Below are 18,659 nucleotides of genomic sequence, written 5' to 3'. Positions count from 1 at the left end.
TTAGTTTATATTAGTTGTAACTAATACTTTAGTTAAGGCTCGATTGAAGCCCTAATCATGTCTCTTTAAGCTTTTCAATCTGCTTTGCTACAATTTATATATTGATGTTTAACTTGATTAATTCTAGTTTCTTGAATTCCTCGCATGTTTATGTTTGGCCATCATATGCATGTGGTATGGATTTGTTATTTATGTTAATTTGGATGACCGAGTCCTGGGCATAATAGAGTAACAAAAGAACCCCGACACAAGCTCTTGGATTAATCAACATAAAGACAACTAGAATAGATACCATATTCTAATCTGAGTGTGTTTACCAATTTCCATAGATTTATACTTCCTCAAAGAACAACTTAGTAGATACCATGCTAAATCCTTCAAGGAAGAAAAGAGTTAGAGTAGATACCATGCCTAACTCATTGCTTAGGGAAATCAATAGCTTTAGGAGAAGATACCATACCCTTGTGGCTGGTAAACATTAAGCATCATGTTATGATTGTAGTATTGTGCATATTGTGAATCTTATTTGAGTATGATTAGTGGTGGATACTGAAGCCTTACCTTTTCTTATTAATTTTAATTCAATCTTTTATCCCGTCTTATTAAACATATTGTTAGGATTTTATGTTGGCTGCATTCTGGATAACAAAAAAACACTTTATGTAGTGGTTGCAAATTAACTGGATGATCGGTTTTATTCAGAGTCTTCATTTATTCGGGCAGTGCTCATGTGACTGATCACAAGCTTCTAGAAGATGTCCATGAAGAGTCCTTGCATATTCCAAGCAAATCAACTGGTTCCTGTGCAATCGTCCAGACGAGCCTTTGAAGGCATCTGGATACCCCGCAGTGTCTAGCAGATTACGTTGAAGACGTCTGGACGACAGAGCAACACCGTCCGGATGCTAGGTCAATCATCATTCAACACGGAGTTGGATTTCAGAAGTTGACACTGTTTGGGAAGTCTCTGCAAGTCATCCGGACAATGTGGCAACACGTCCGGATGTTGTCCAACAATTCAGAATATTCCAGTGTTTCGTTCGAACGCAGAAAGAAGTTATAGCAAAGACCGTCCAGACGCTTTGCCAAGCCGTTCGGACATGGACCTAATACGGATAGAATTGTGCTATTTTTGAAAGGCAATCGTAGAAGACCGTCTGGACGTGGCTAACTTCCATCCGAACGATCGATAGCCAGAGTCCAAATCTCAGCAGATTTAGGTTTTCTGTAAGCCTATAAATAGAGCGCCCTTGGCTTGTCAATTGTATAGAATTCGGTATTGAATTCTCTTAGCTTTGAGAGGGTGTTTAGGGAGATTTGAAGATCTGGTAGCTCTCAAGCCGTTGCCGGTGTGTGCTCAACAGTTCGTGTGAAGTATATCTTAGGAGTCGGCCCTAAGGTAAAGGAATCCATCAAAAAACCCCTTCAAGTAGGAGATCTGATTGGGAAGCATTCACGATAGGCTTTGTGTCAGAGTTAAAAGTATGGCTACTGCATAAGGGTATGTGTGTACAAGTGTCTTGTAACTAGCTTTGTTTTTGGATAGTGGAGTTCCTGGGTTTAGCTACCCCGGAGTGGTTTTTCTCTTCACAGAGTTTCCACTTCGTAACAAATATCTTGTCTTATTTAAATTTCGCATTTAAAATATTTTGTTGCACACAAACACACACACTTGGATAAATTAGAAGTCAATATTTATTTTCACATATCTCTTTTAGGAATATCTTTTTAAGCATAATTTACTAATTCTCGTGGGAATGATCTTGTATTTGCCTACTATACTATCTTTCTGATCTTAGGCACTTGCCAATAAAACATACAAGTATTTGCCTATTTATTTAGGTAGATATTTGCACAACAAGTTTTTGGTACTGTTGCCGGGGATTCTGTTAAATTGTGTTTTTAAAATTTTCCTTTATTTTAGTTATTTCTGTTTATGCTCATCTAAAAATTTTTTAAAAAAAAAAAAAAAAAAAAAAAAAACAGATTCTCTTCTGTTTTTGAGTCTTTTCTACATATTTTAGATTCTGGTCTTGCGATCAAGTGCACATTTCATATACGCTCGAGCGCAACTAGGATCAAGTGCAGTGGGTCGTCGATCTCAGAATTTAGACATCATTACATACAATCCAAAGATCAAACACACTATTCGACAGTGTAGAGACACCTCAGAATTAGAAAACATATTCAAAGTTGAGGAAGACATGACAGGAGTACGAGTAGAGAATTCACCCGAGCGGAAGCCGATGAAGAGTTCCTTCATACCACAAAATCCAAATCAGCCCTCTTGCATTGCTTTTCAACCGAATGTGCAAAGCAATTTTGATTTGTCTTCGTTGCTCAATATGGTTCCACACTATAAAGGCACACCTACAGAGGATCCATATCTACACATTCGAGACTTCTTTGATCTTTGCAAAACTCAAAACATCAATGGCTTAAATGCGGAAGGAATCAGGTTAATTCTCTTCCCTTTTTCCTTGAAAGATAATGCTAAGTTATGGTTGAATTCTTTGGCTGCAGGGTCTATTTACAATTGGGAGGAGTTGACCACAAAGTTCTTGAAAAAGTTCTTTCCAGCCCAATGGACTAGGCAATTGAGGAGGGAGATTCAAACCTTCCAACCAAAAGATGGAGACCTATTCTTTGAGGTGTGGGAGCACTTCAAGGAGCTACTTCTAAAATGCCCACATCATAATCTATCTCAGGACGATCAAGTACAAGCTTTCTATGAAGGTTTAAATGATTCTAAGAAAAGTCTTGTAGATTTAGCTTGTGGAGGTGTACTAATGGAAAAGAATAGCGATGAGGCAAAAGAACTGTTTGAGACTTTAAGCGAAAACTCCCAACAATTCTCATCTTGAGGGAGGCAAGGACTCAAAAGAAAAGGCGTCTACGAAGTGAATGGCAATAATGGAGTTCAAACTCAGATGGCTACCTTGGAGAGGAAACTGGATATGCTACTGAAAGTCATGACTACTCATAACATCTCTCACATTCAATAGATTGCTCAATTGGAGGTATGTGCCATATGTTCTCATTTTGACCACACCACTGAGACTTACCCCATGTTTTCATTTATAGATCAGGAGCAAGCAAATTATGTGGGCCAGAATAATTACCCTCCAAAGAACAATCCATACTCCAACACCTACAATGCAGGGTGGCGAACCCACCCTAATTTTTCATGGAGTAACACTCAGAATGTGCAAAATCCCTAAGGGCAGCAAAGAAATTTCCAACGGGGAAATAACTATCAAGCTCCACCACAAATGGTCCAACCGAATCTAGAGCCAAAGAAGAATGACCTCGAAGATGCTCTACTCGAATTTTTGACTGAGCAACAATAGACCAATGCCCAGACAAGTCAAGTTATTCAAAGATTGGAAACACAAGTGGGGCAGTTGGCCAAAGAGTTAAGTGAGAGAAAAAAGGGGCAAATTCCCAATGGAAGCTCACTGTGGACAAATCATCAACGACATCAAAAGAGAAAGAGAGCTTCAAAGTCAATTGGTGGCTAATCCTAGTAGATATTTGCTCACAACATTGAGGAGTGAAGAAGTGGTCGAAAATCATAAGGAAGAGGGGAAGGAGCAAATTGAGGTCACAAATGATCTACATCGGGAAAAAGGCAAGGAAGTGAGCACTGAGGCTTCTTCAACATCAACTTCTATTCCCAAATTACCAAGAGGCTATGACAATAGTCTGTTACTGCTATTAGACGAGCAAACTGAGGTCATCAAAGTAGAAAAACTCTGTAAGTATTCTCCACATAGTATTCTAGTTCATGATTCCCTTTCGGATGAGAAATTGTTTGAGAATTCTCAGAGTGATGTACCCCGATCTATGACCACTAGGAACTACCTTTTTGTAGGTAGAATTCATTCTCTATGGTCCAAGAGAAGAAAAGATTGGTGTTTCAAATTTAAACTCAAAAGCTACTACCAACAGTGCTCGAGCAGTCCAAGAGCTCAAGCACATCTGCCCAAATTAGTGGTACTGAGGCCACTGCATGCACTGAAAATCCATATCCTTTAAAGAATTATGGTTTTGTTTTTAATTATAGTTCATTTTATTTTGGTTAATTTTAGTTTTATTGTGGTTAATTTTAGTTTCTATTCTTTTTTATTTTTTAGTTTTCCTTTCCTTGGTTTTGTTTTTTTAGTTTTGTTTTTCAGGGACAAGTGTTTTTACATTCAAGTTTGGGGGTATGCTACGGGCCATACCTAGTCCAACCAATTTTCTCATCTCTCGGGTATGGTCTTTCCATTCTATTTACACATTGAGGACAATGTGTAGTTTAAGTTTGGGGGTATGGGACACACACACTTTTTGTTTAAAATAAAAATTAAAAATTAAAAAAATAAAAAGTGATAATTGAATTGCATGTTCATGTTATTTTTAAGACTTCTGTTGATCTAAAAATTGTGATTTGAATTTCATTGGTGAGCTTAGAATGTTGAACACATGATTATTTGAAATTGATTCTAAAGTCCTACTACTTACTTTTGGCATCTAAAGATTCATTTGTGTCAATCTAAACTATCACAAGCACATTAGCATATAATTTGTGACGTATGATATATGAACCTGATTGTATATTTTTCAATGTCTTAAGTGAAGCAGGGTGACTTGTTGGATGGATACCTTGGCATATTTATAATAATAATAATAACAACAACAATAATAATAATAATAAGAACAAAAAAAAAAAGAAAAAAAAAAACCATTTTTGAAGCTTTCACTAAGTAACTAGACTTCTTGCCTCATTAAGCATTGAATGTTCACTTCAAAAAGTGAGAAGCTCGGATTGGTTAAAGTCATGACTAGTTTAGTTCTGTAGCATTTTTTACTCGAGTTAGTAAGCTCTTAGGGGTGTTTCCACACCTAGTGCCTTAAAGCCATCTGGTTTGGGAGCATTAGCCTAACACTCATTACATGGGTCAATTAGAAAGCTTAAGAGAACTAAGCATTGCACAGTCTATCTAAAAAAAAGAGAGAGAATAAAGCTCTTGCTATTATGCCTTGGTTATTCAATTTGATGGGGATCCCATTGAATTTTGAGATATTGAGTCATTGCACATTGGAACTAATTTGAAACCTCATGATTATGTGTTAGTTCACCTTACGCTAAATTGAGCTTGTGATGCCTCAGCTTGTCATTTGTAAGTGGTTAGACTTTGGAATTCTATTTTATATTGAAGATGGAGTTTATCTTTCTAAGCTTGCTAATGAATGAGAATCATAATTTTGGTGACACTTAACTCTTTGGAATAAACATGAATTTTTGCATAATGTTTGTGGGTATCATTCATGGCAAACCCTCACGAGACTTCACTCGTCCACTAGGCAGTCCTAGGGGTTTAAAAGGCTCATTGCATACACTAAATGCAATCGTGTTTCCCGCGACAGAGGAAGTAGAGTAGTTATTGTTTTAGTTTTCTTTTTATTTTCAATTTTGCATTGCTAAGGGACTAGCAATATGTAAGTTTGGGGGTTGTGATAAGTGCTGAATATTACACATTCAAGCCCCTTAATTTACATATGTTAAGCTCCTAGTTTTGTTACAGTTTAATGTTTTGTGTTGTTTTTGTGTTTTCTTGTATTTTAGAGGTTTTGGAAGAAAATCCATCAAATTCCAAGATTATGATGAAGTCAGCAAAGTCACTTTTGGATAGATTCAATTCCAATCAATTTTGAATTTAAGGAAAGAGAAGTTGGCAAAAATTCGTTATTTTTGGAAACAAAATTGGTGGCATTGGAAAGCTAAGACAAAATGAAACAAATATGTTAGAAATAGTTTTTCCCTAATTTGGATGTTTACCATGCCAAAATCGCCCCGAAATAAAAGACCGCAAATTTGTATGAATTTTAGAATCCTTTTCCTACTTGGATGAAAATTTCAGAAAAAGAAAAGACTTGTAATTATTCTATTTGGACTATAAGACCTATTTATAATTGTTCTAGGATTTCTAGAGCTTCTAGAGTCTCTCTAATCCCTATAAATAGGCCTGTAACATTTGAAGAAAAATACACACAAGCTTTGAAGAAGAATCAAAGGCTACATCAAGAATGAGGTTCTTTCTAGTTTTTATTTTCTTTCTTCCTTTATTTATTTTCTATATGTATATAATTTTAGTTTATATTAGTTGTAACTAATACTTTAGTTAGGGCTCGATTGAAGCCCTAATCATGTCTCTTTAAGCTTTTCAATTTGCTTTGCTACAATTTATATATTGATGCTTAACTTGATTAATTCTAGTTTCTTGAATTCCTCGCATGTTTATGTTTGGCCATCATATGCATGTGGTATGGATTTGTTATTGAAGTCAATTTGGATGACCGAGTCCTGGGCATAATAGAGTAACGAAAGAACCCCGACACAAGTTCTTGAATTAATCAACATAAAGACAACTGGAATAGATACCATATTCCAATCTGAGTGTGTTTACCGATTTCCATATATTTATGCTTTCTTGAAGAACAACTTAGTAGATACCATGCTAAATCCTTCAAGAAAGAAAAGAGTTAGAGTAGATACCATGCCTGACTCGTTGCTTAGGAAAAGCAATAGCTTTAGGAGAAGATACCATTCCCTTGTGGCTGGTAAACATTAAGCATCATGTTATGATTATAGTATTGTGCATATTGCAAATCTTATTTGAGTATAATTAGCGGTGGATATTGAATCCCTACCTTTTCTTCTTATTATTTTTAATTCAATCTTTTATCTCGTCTAATTAAACATATCTCTTTTAGGAATATCTTTTTAAAGCATAATTTACCAATCCTCATAGGAATGATCTCGTATTTGCCTAATATACTATCTTTCTGATCTTGTGCACTTGCGAGTAAAACGTACAAGTATTTACCTTATTTAGGCAGATATTTGCACAACAACAATGTATCATTTTAGTTTGGGGTTGGAATTGACAGTTCTATCTAGTATTTTTATTGCTTTTGTGTAAAAAATTTTAAATATATATATGGGGAGTATTACAAAAATACTCCTTACATGCCCCTTACATATCCACCCTCTCACATAGGGTGGCACCCACACCACATGGGCCACAGCTCATGTAAAATGGTGGGTGTGTAAGAGGTGTGTAATAAGAAGTGTTTATATATATATATAGCATAGGGTCTGTGAGATATGAGAGTTGAATTGATGAATGTGTTTCTTGAGATTTGTAGGATGACTGGTTGATGAAACTTTGGCTTAAATCTAAAAAAAAAAAAAAAAAAAAAAAAAAAAAATCTTCGGTTTGAGTTCTCATTGAGTAACCGGATCTATTGCCTCACTAAGCATTGAGCGTTCACGTAAAAAGATGAGAAATTCAATTTGGTTGATTGTATGGCTAGTTTGGCTTTGTAGCCTTTTTTTAACTTGAGTAATTAAGCCTTGTGGATGTTTCTACATCTAGTGCCTAAAACCATCTGGTTTGGGAATCACTGGCCCAACACTCGTTACATAGGTCAATTAGAAAATTTAAGGAAGTCAAGCATTGCACAGCCTACACATAAAAAAAATTAAAAAATTAAAAAAAGAATTGCACATTTTGATTTAAGCCTTGAATGTTTTCATCTGATAGAATTCCTATGAATTTTGGGGTACACAAGCTTTGAGAAAAATTGAAACCTCATGAGTCTATGTTAATCTCACTTTGCACTTATTGGAGCATGTTTTATCTCAATTATTCCAGCTATGAGTTGAAGGATTTTTTATGTCCTCATGATGTGATTGTGATGTTCACGATGTTAAGCCTGCTCATGATGTATGAACCATGTGTTTGTGTGGAAGTCCTTGTTTGTTAACAACATAGTGCTTTAAAATGTATTTTAATCATAACTTTCTGTTCAAGTATCAGATTTCGGTGAAATTAGCAGCATTGGAAAGCTAATAAAAACATCAATAAATATGTCTGAAATAGGATTTGCCTAATTTGGATGGTTACTATACCAAAATTTCCCAACAATAAAAGACCGCAAATTTGGACGAATTTTGAATCTTTTTCCTTCTTGGATTGGAATTTTAGTCTCCTACTCAGACTAAGGGACTGACCTCCGAATTTCTAATATTCCTAGGGCTTTTAGGGTTCTCCTAATCCCTATAAATAGGCATCTAAACATTGATGAAAGACACACTACTACCTAGAGCAAAATTTCAGAATACTTCTTTAAGGCTTGAAGAGTTAAAGAAAAGTATAGCATGGTGGGAGGCACAATATCAGATTAGTTTTTTAGTAGACGTTTTTCTCTTTGTTTTCTCTTGGAGTCAGACAGCTTGTTGTATTTGTAAGTCATTCATTGTTTTTATGTTTTCAATTCAATTTAGAATGTTGAATTTAGTCATGAGAGGCTAAATCTTCAACGATGGTGGAAGATGAAACCTCGCTATTGATAAACACTCACGTTCTTGTTATTTCATTTGTACAATTTCGATGTTTATCAAAATATTGTTCAAGTCTAATTCAATTAATTGATTTATATCTTTTGATTGAATGATTATTTATTAAAAGTTGGATATTCGATGTGTTTCAACCGATGAATACATTGAATCATTCGATTGAAAGAGGATATCTATTGTGACTTGTTTATCAAATGGATACAGTGGATGATTTGATTTCAATTGAGTATTCGTTGTAATTTCTTCAATGGTTGGATTCATTGAATGATTTAATATGCATTTTTGAGGAACTTTAAACAATGAATAAGGCTTATTTGTTTATCAGTTGTATGAGTAAAATACAAGAATATGTTGTTTGATTTGGCGAGGTGGATTCTGAAACCTTGGTGCTTTTTATACATTGTTCTTATTCAGTTTTTATTTAGTTTATTATTTTGCATGTTAAAACCCTAAAAATTTGGAACTAGGTTAAAATAGAATTAGTTTAAATGGAAATTAATTTTTGCAACACAATTCCCTGTAAATTCGAGCTCGCACTTATACACACACTATATTGCATGTGATTCATGCGCTTGCGAGTACTTTAAAACTCACAACACCCATCCTCATAATAATGCAGATTTCTGTAATCTAACATGTTGCCAACATGGTTTATATCATTAATGTACGATCATAGCATGAATGAAAACAAAGGCCTTTAACACATACGAAATCAATACTCTAACAACAAAAACTCAGGGATTTCAAGATTCCAAACACATTGATGAACAACCATATTGATGAATAAAACCCAATCTTTTATTACTAACAAAATTCATCACTGCTCATGAAAAAACAATAATGATTTTGTCATTATATTTTATAAAATTTAACAATGGGTACGACTTGCTTCAGTTCATTTTATAACAACCATTTTTGCGACAATGTGTTTATACCCAGATCTGCGACATACCCAGCATAAACTATACACTAAAGGTGAGTTTGCGAATTACCTTATAATTTTCGCATTTTAAAAACCTTCTACCAAAATTTCGTTCGGTGTAGGAGGTTAACACACAAGCCAGACGCTCGCAACAACAAAGTGTCTATGCTGCTGATGTTGCCCACTCCTTGTCGAATCCAAGTTTGTAGAAGCAGTGCCCGACAATTCCATCTTCGGCAAGGGATGAGAGTTGAGTATTTAGAATTATTCTAAAATATCTCAAATCACTTGGATCAAACCCTTACAAAAAATGGTATAGAGAGAAATACTTCTCTCTTTTATGTCTTTCGCTTTTACTTAATTAGATAAAGACATCTTTTATGGATCACACTAATGGTCTATCAAAAAACCATATCCACATCTTAAATCACAAAGCACATCCTCAAAACTGCATCTTCGTAAAGAAGAAAATGTTCAACTTAAGATTAGACTTTAAGTATAATCAACAACAATTACCTAGGTAAATTGCTAGCAATTTAGGCAGATAATGTGAGAGACCCTATATAGAATTCACTTATCCAAATAAATTTTGGACTACCCGACCACATATCTAAGAAAGTGGGTTCCATATAGGTTACATTTGGTACGCATAATAGTGATTTCATTAGAAAAATGAATAGTTTTTATTAAAAATGTAAGGGTGTGGAATGAAATAGTCTTGGCATAGCCATTCTCATAGCCCATGAGCGATTGAATATTCCTTAGGCTGAGGTATAGTTATTCCTCTCAATTATTCCAATTTTTAGTTTATTATCATATATTATAACACCAAGACTATTATATTGCACATTCTTTCATTCCTAGAATCCTAAAAAAGTAATTCTATTCTTTTTTTTTCTTTTTTTTTTCTTCCTTTTTCTAATGAAATAGCCATTCTGCTTTGTGTTGCCCCGTATAAAAATCAATATTTTTTAAAAAAAGGTTAATCAAATTACACAACCATCAAAAATAATTTTACAAATGAAATGCTTTTAAAATTCATTTATTTTCCTCCCTGAACGTTCTTCATGATTCTTGGAACATTTGATGCACCTTTGACAAACATTTGTCATTCCTTCACGAATGATCGAGAGAAACCCTAGCTGACATAATTAGTCATCCTTATCCCTTTTTGCAAACAATCGTAGTTCCCACCAAAAACGTTCGTGGTCCCCCACTAGGAACGTTTGCGGTCCCTGCCAGGAACGATCGTTGACATATTGTACAGTGTGTCGGAAGGTATATCTCATGCCTTCAGCGTGTGTGTTAGATCATACCACGAACGATCGCGGCCGTATGCCGAATGATCGTCTAACCCTAAATTTTACACGAACATTCGTTAGTTACTTGAGGAAAGTTCGCCAAATGACCAAATCAATTGATCCTTATCCTCTACATTCTTTGCCTATAAGTACCCCTTACCTTATGCCTCTCAACACCATTTCTTCTCCATACACATGTTCTATCACAGTTCTTGGTTAGAGCAAAGTTCTAGAGTGAGAAGATAACTTTTGTTGATAAATCCACCTTCATTTACCTCTTGGTGCTTAACCCTTCTTTCACGATTATTAATGTTCTATCCTTACTGGTGTACTGTTTGTTTTACAATTTTCATTTCATGCAAGCTTTATAGATTAATTTCCATTTTCAAAATATATGCTTTCAACCACTCTTGATTTTTTATAAATGGTCACGGTAATGTGTTTAATAATGTCCTTATTATGCTATTAGGAAGTTTGTTTAATAGCTAGCACGTTAGGTTTAGATTATCTTTAGATTTTCATTCATTCTGGTAATGTCGAACGTTCTCCAAACCTTGCACAAACGTTCATCACTCGTGAGACAAACGATTGTCCTTGTTGTCGAACGATCGAGGCATACCAGAAATGTTGAATAGGGTTTAGTCGTAGATTAAGAAGTGTTACTAATCATAGGTTATGTTTCACAGTAGCAGAAACCCAGGATGTCAAAGTGTATGGATGAGCTGACGAGATAAGTAAATACTTAGGAAATTGAGTTTATAATAAATGTGATATGTTGGCTGACTGAGAGCATGATTAACTTTTCTTAAATGAAATGTTATAAGACTGTTAAATTTTCATAAGTATTTTATAATTGTTCTAAGATGAGTATTATTATTTTTGTGATAAATGAACCATATTATTGCATTGTAAGACACGGTACACCGGTACGTGCAGTAGAATGGCCATGAGCTTACTATTGTAAGGGTTGTTCTTCATGGTCAAATGTTTATAATGTCTTATGATGGGCCTTGGACCAATGGTTGTTTTGTGACCAACGTACCATGCTTGAATGAGGGTCACGGTTACGACTTTGCTAGTAGTGTGAGCCACACTCGGTCGGACTTGGTCAAGCTGCTAGTATATGACGGTATGTGTACATATCCGGGGCATATGTGTTGTATTACAGGTCTCATGGGACAGTGTAAACCCTGTCGTGAAGGGATTAATATCCTACGTAGACCATATGAGATGAATTAGAACATATACATATATAAATATATTTTAGCATGATTTCTACTACATCAAACCCTAGGTATTGTCACCAGAATTATCTCTCCATAATTATTTGAACACAAACCATGAACTTTATTGAGAGCATAGTAACGGGGGCAATACTCTTCATTTTGCAAAATACTCACATTTATGATTCCGGAAATTAAAAGTTGATTCTTAAGGCTTATTTCATAACTAGTCTTGTAATGATTTATTTACTAAGTCAAGGCTTACTCACTGCTCTCCTATGTCTCAACCCCCTCTGTATGTCGATAATTATCAGGTTGATTTTGTGATGAGAATCAACATGCACTATTAAAGGATCCATTGCATGTTTTAGTTGGGCCTATTACTAAAGTAAGATCCAAGAAGATCAAAGAAGCACTTCATGGGCTGAATCAAGAGATCTGGGGTGATTTTAAAACAGGGCATTCCAAGCTTGGCCCAAAGAAAGATGAATGCGTAATAAATTTAATCCAAGCTATTGATGGGGTTGATCTTGCTTGATTGGGCGTGCATTAATGGTTGTAACTTCCTTAGAAATAGCATGGATTAATTGCTGATTATGGCTTGATTGGGCGTGGAATTAGAAGGAGAATGTGGCTGATTACTTTCTAATTTTAGACCAATTAACAGCTGATTGACTTGCCTATTTCATACCAATTAATTGGCTGATTGACTTGCCAATTATATACCAATTAATTGGCTGATTGACTTGCCTATTATTAGTGCTAAATTTTAGGCTCTTATGTTTTTAGTCCATTTTTTTTCATCTATTTTCTTATTTTCGAAATACGTTAGTTTCCTTTTCCTTATAGTGGGTATGTAGGGTTGAAAATGTTATAAATAGCATCCACTCATTGTAATGAAGCATGATTGAATAAAAAATGTAAGGTTTATTTTCTTCTATTGGTTCTTCAGAGAACTTATGAACTTATGAACTTATCAAGGATTCTTTCTTGTTGCGTTCAAATTTTATATCTTCGGCTCGTGATTCAATTATAATCATTGGGTCGAGATTTGCTATTTTATACCTCCGGTTCGTGATTCAATTATAATCATTGGGTCGGAATTTGTTACTTTATACCTTCAGTTCACGTTTCATTTATAAACGTTGGGTCGGGATTTTCTATCAAAATATGAATTTTATCTTTCTTGGGCAAATATTCCAATATTATTTGTTGGGTCTCAAAGCATGTCGGTTGAGGTTTGCATCACTTTGGTTAGAGTTGAGAAGTTTACAAGGATGAAGAAGCTAAGTAAAAGGTCCCTTAGTACCATGTTTGTTAGATTGGAATCAATTTTGGATAACTCTCGGTCTATATTTGATGATACCATTATTTAAGGTTTAATTACTTTTAGTTTTTCAGATTTCATATTCCTCTGCTTTCCGCTTTTCTTTCACTCTAATTAGTTCATAAATGGTGGTTTTACTAGGCAATTACCAATTAATTGTTCTAGGGGTACTGCCAGTAATGCTCCAAGTTAAGTAGAATCATTGCCTAATTTTGGAGGCGTTACACGCATACCAAACATAACCATAGTCTCTCACATTACTTATCCAAATCACAAGCAATTCAGTTAGATAAATCTTTATCCTGAGTGAATAGATTCTACACTGGCCAGTGCCTAGCTTGTTTTGGCTTTACTAACTAGACAAGAGTTGACTTCATCTTTTAGATTCAGATCTCAATGAATAATACGAATACTTAAATTAATGGAATCCAGTCTGAAATAAATTTACATCACGCAATTGTGAATCAAAAGTTAGCAATAATATTATAATCTTTACCAGATCCTATGATCCCGGCTTATACGTAAATTAAGGCACTGGTTACGCCGACAGAGAAGTACTAAAGCAAGATGATTATTGTAGGATGAAGTACTTTTATGAGGGCGACATATATAAAGGCATGTCGATAGTATTTCTTGTTATACCGATTTATCAAACTAATTATAATCCAATCAACCTTTTATATATATAATTCAGTGGATCTCCACTTTTCCTACAATGAATTGTACGTGTGCAAGGAGAACACTCACATTGGGCTAGCCAAAATTGCTAAAAATATTATTTTGGCTAGCCCCGTAACAAAAAAAATGTCCGAAAGAACTCTACATCCAACTAACTAGTTAAAATAGTTAAAAATTTGGCTAGCTAGCTACTACAATGTTCAGTAAATTTGGTGAGCACGGTAACTCAACAGTAGTGCATAAATTAAATTAACAAAAAAACAAATCAAAATAATTCTCTTTTGGGAATAGTAAAAATAGATAAAAAAATAATATTTTAAATAAAATAATAAAAGCAGAGAACTAAAATGTTCATCCCGATGTAGATGCTTTGAAAAAATTGATAGCTAAAATGGAAAAAATGTGTTATATAGCTAATTACTTTTAGGTAAATATTTACTTAGCCGGATGATAGAGAATGATACATCATATTTTGCCATATATAATGTTTACAAAATCGTTCAATGTAATTCAACAACTTAATTATTGAAGAAATATATATATATATATATATATATATATATATCAAAAAGCAGGCAGTAATAAGCGGAGAAGAGGACCAAAAACAAAAAAGAAACTGCAATATGGTATAATATTAATTTTATTGAACAAATAAAGAAGCAAATCTTTTACAAGATCTAATGATACAAATTAAGTCTGTGTATGTCTATAGAAAATGAGAAATGATTTTTTAACATCTTTTGTATATTTTTTGTACATCATTTTTTTAAATTAATTATTGAATTTGCAAGATTCATATGTGGGTTCTACAAATTTAATAATTAATTTTAAAAAAAATAATATACAAAAGATATACAAGAAATATACATGTAATTAGTATTCAAATTGGTTCAAGGAGAATGCCTAATTGGGTTACCATTTCCCGGGAGAGATTCAAGGAGCAAGTTATTGGTAGTAGAGGTAGCAGTCTCCCCATTATCCCTAGGACCAAAAGTAGTGCCCACAGGATGACTTGTATGGGTCTCTTTATTAATGAGAGATGTGATAGCAGCCGCAACGGCGACCCTAAACTTAGGATCTGAAGCCATTGCTGTCACATTTTCGTCATCCAGTACTCCTGATCTAAGGCTAGGAAATAGATTGTTGGTGAGAGAATTGGCATTATTATGATATGTTTGTTTCCCATGATCCATCCAATTACTGAAACCTTGTAGAGATGATGATGATGATGAATATGAGGAGGGGCCAGGCATTGGGAATTGAGGGGGACGATGATGATGATCGTAATTAGAGCTGCTTGTAAGGTCAAGAACAATCCCTTTGGAAGGGTCGTTAGGGTTTATGCTTCTAATTATGTTTGATGGATGATAGTAATTAGGAAGGGATGCTTGGGTGAAAGTGGAGGTTGTATTACTTGAATCTAATAACATAAACGAAGCTGCTGACGCCGTGGAAGCCATGGCTGTTGCACCTACAGGAAGTGGATGGTTATGTGTACCTTCGTACGTTGTTATCAGTATAGACATGTCCTCCAAGCATCTCTGCACCTACGATTAATATTTCAAATCAATAATATACTAAACAACATTTATCCAAATTTAATACCAACATCGAGAAGCAAATTAGTTCAACATCTATATAACATGCAATAATAAAAATAATGATATTCAGTAGACTGTTATATATACGACTAAAATAACGTTACAGTAAAAATCTGTACCTGTTTCCTAACTGGGCAGCCAGGAGCCACTGTGCAACGATAATAGGCTCGTGGGCAAGGATTTCCTTTAGCAATTTTCTGCCCGTATTTTCTCCACTGGCATCCATCGTTCATCTAGATATATAGCAAAACTACTTTTGATTATATGTATATATATATATAGAAACTAGAATTACGTGATAATTAAATTAATTAAACTCACTGTGGCTGCTTCACATCTGGCCCTGACCGAAACCCTAGCTTTCCTATTGGCTTGGGAGGCAGCATGGCTTGTAATTCCGGTGAAATCACTCCGCTGTAGCTTGTTTTGTAGTGAGGTAAAACTTGCCGATTCTTCAGCCGTATACTGATCCTCTTCTTTACCTTCCACTCGTTCTTGTTCTTCAACATCTGTATGTAGACTCAGTGACAACCCTAATTCACTCTCCCTAATACCATCCTTGTGTGCCGGTGACGGTGACGGCGACGGTGAGGGAGCTCTTTGGTTGCTGATACCTTGAATTTCGGGAACTGTCTTCGATTCTTGACTAGCCTCGTGGTTACCGCGAAGAGAAAGAAAGATTTGAGGATCCTAATTAAATTAAAGCTACATATTAATTAATTTATGCATAACGTACACAATGGACAGATATTCAATAAACAAGAAACACTTCTTTCCAATTTCATCCGACCCGGCTTTACACCGTGATCCTGAAATTTAGTCAAGGCCAAGTCCCGGATACCCGGTTATAAAAAAAAAATTAAACAAGGAAACTGGATTTTTACCTTTTCTTGGTTACTTTGGTGGATTGTGGCGAGTTTCATCTGTAAATCATGGTAATCTTTCATTGTTTGCTCTACTACCTTCCTCAACACCTTGTTTTCTTCTTTCATGCGGTTCATCTCCATTTGTAGCACAGACAACTAATAGAATATGATAGATTTCTTTGTCGATCAATTTTCTTATACAATTATGTATATATGTATATATATATATATATATATATATATATTGATCGATAGATATAAGGAAGAAAGACATTTATAAGGGTATATATATATATACCTCTTCAGTCTTCATGATGTTTTGTTGCAGAGATGGTTGTACTAATGATGCATCATCGTCTACTTCTCCTGCTATGGCCTCAGCTGCTTCTTCTGTACCATGTTCGTTTGCTTCTTCTTCTTTAGCATCTACGTCCTTGAGTGACAGATGAATCTCCATCTCTCTCTCCTCTTCTCTTCCCATTGAACAAGAGACAAAATTGGAGAATCTCTTTCTTCCTATTAATGCTGCTTTTGAGGCACCGAAGTCAATTCCTTCGTCTCAAAGACTTATTATTAGGCACACAAAGGACGCATCTACGCTTTGACTTTTATTGCCTTCTTAATAAACCTAATCTTAATTAATAAAAAACAGTTTTCTATGTATGTGGATGCATGTGTCTATCCATATTCTATTATAAGAATGTCATACAATTTAAGTAATGATGTGATAGTAATTAAAAATTAGTATTTGTAAAAAATTATATAAATAAAAAAATAAAAATTAATTTTCACTATCACTTCATCTAAATTAAATAACAATTATATAGTAATTACTAGGTAACATTTTTTTCTTTTATTTGGATGAACTAAATCTTTATAAACCAAACTCAAAATCAAACAATTAATCCCTCCCGCAAATACAACTCACAACAATATGAATGACATTAAAATATACCCATTTGGAACTTTTTTTTTTCAACTTCAATGACCTTGTTACTCTACATAGTAAAAAAGAGCGCATTTTTTTTTTTTTTTTTTAAAGCTAATAAACAGCCCAGCCAAAAGCCTTTCTTGCATGCCACTCTTGCTGTGTTTCTTATAATACACTAATAACTTATTTATGGAGTAATGCAACTCTTCACACTTATTTATTACATTTATTATATATTGGTTGGTGTGGTCTATTTTAAATGATTTTTTTTTTCTTAAAGTAGCCAAAATGGGAAGTTACATCAACAATATAAAATGAGTATGATTAATGAGTATCAAAAATAACATTACTCTTTCTCAAAAGAAAAACACTTAATTTTCTAATCCATTGATCAATTTTCTAACCCATTAATCTATTGCTATGATTTTGCTGTAAATACTTACTCCATTGGATTTTTGTACATATTTTATGCATATGCATGTAAAAGTATACATACGGTAGGCACATGCAATTATCCACATTAATGATATGAAGATTTCTATTAAAAAAAAAAAATTAAATAAGTAGTAGCATACAATGGAGAGAGAGAGAGAGAGATAAATAGATTAATTAATTAATACAGTGCGGAGAGAAAGTTGAGAACTGAAACTAAGAAAGGTAAAAGGGCATATAATTAACAAAGTTATATTGGTTTTTATACCAAAAAACAAATGTTTAACTGGATATGAAGGCGATTTTAAGAGGATTTTGTGAAGAAGTGTATTAATACAAAAAATTAATAGTGATTACACAAGCTTAATCCTCGATTCAAAATCTCTGCAAGACAGTCAAACTTTAAAGAGGTACATTGCAAAGGAGGAGTGAGGCGGTGACATCACCTTTTATATTTAAGTCAGTAAAGGTGCTGATATAAAGTAATTAATTAATAAGAGAATCAGAGAAATAGATAAAGATTACGGCATGAGAGCATATATATATATTTGGGTCTAATCTTTCGCTAATCTTATATAAACGTGGTCTTAACTTGAGTGGATGCCTGTGAAAAAAGAATATCACTGATTTAGTGACTAATCAGACCTTTGATCACGTTAAAGTATTTTAGGTGATTTTTTTGGTGGACGTTCCTTTCTTTCTTTAAGAGAATGGTTTGTAGTCTCATAATCATGAGGATTTGTTGCCTATTTATTGATATGCGTGTGCCTTAAGCCAGATACTTACTAGGCTTGCAGGCTTCTATGTGACCCAAAAATAAAACTTGGGTCGTATGGATATTAGGTCGGTGTTTATCTGGTAAGTAAAGAATGTAAGTCACAATTTCAATAGTTTTTCATTTCTCTAGGCTAGTTGTGTAAGTCAATAAAAAAGTAAATTAAAAATAATAGCCTCCATTGCCAATAGCATAT

At 34.2% G+C, this 18,659-nt stretch overlaps 1 protein-coding gene and 1 non-coding gene across 2 annotated transcripts; both read right to left on the bottom strand.

The window, feature by feature from the left end:
• Positions 1-2,594: 2,594 nt before the first annotated feature.
• LOC133882975 (small nucleolar RNA R71) lies at positions 2,595-2,701 on the bottom strand. Its single transcript, XR_009902789.1, has one exon. It is a non-coding gene; the product is annotated as a small nucleolar RNA R71 (small nucleolar RNA).
• An 11,961-nt stretch (positions 2,702-14,662) lies between these two features.
• Positions 14,663-16,895, bottom strand: LOC133881962 (probable WRKY transcription factor 9). The gene is made up of 5 exons (XM_062321038.1): positions 16,624-16,895; positions 16,344-16,481; positions 15,781-16,149; positions 15,579-15,692; positions 14,663-15,405 (listed from the first exon to the last, which is right to left on the bottom strand). The coding sequence occupies exons 1-5, from the start codon at positions 16,804-16,806 to the stop codon at positions 14,749-14,751; spliced, it is 1,461 nt and encodes a 486-aa protein (XP_062177022.1). The 5' UTR covers positions 16,807-16,895; the 3' UTR covers positions 14,663-14,748.
• Between the last annotated feature and the right edge of the window lie 1,764 nt (positions 16,896-18,659).

Source organism: Alnus glutinosa, chromosome 11 (assembly GCF_958979055.1).
Source record: "Alnus glutinosa chromosome 11, dhAlnGlut1.1, whole genome shotgun sequence".
NCBI lineage: Eukaryota > Viridiplantae > Streptophyta > Magnoliopsida > Fagales > Betulaceae > Alnus > Alnus glutinosa.
The sequence above is the reverse complement of the archived record's forward strand: the minus strand, read 5'-3'. Positions and strand labels throughout refer to the sequence as shown.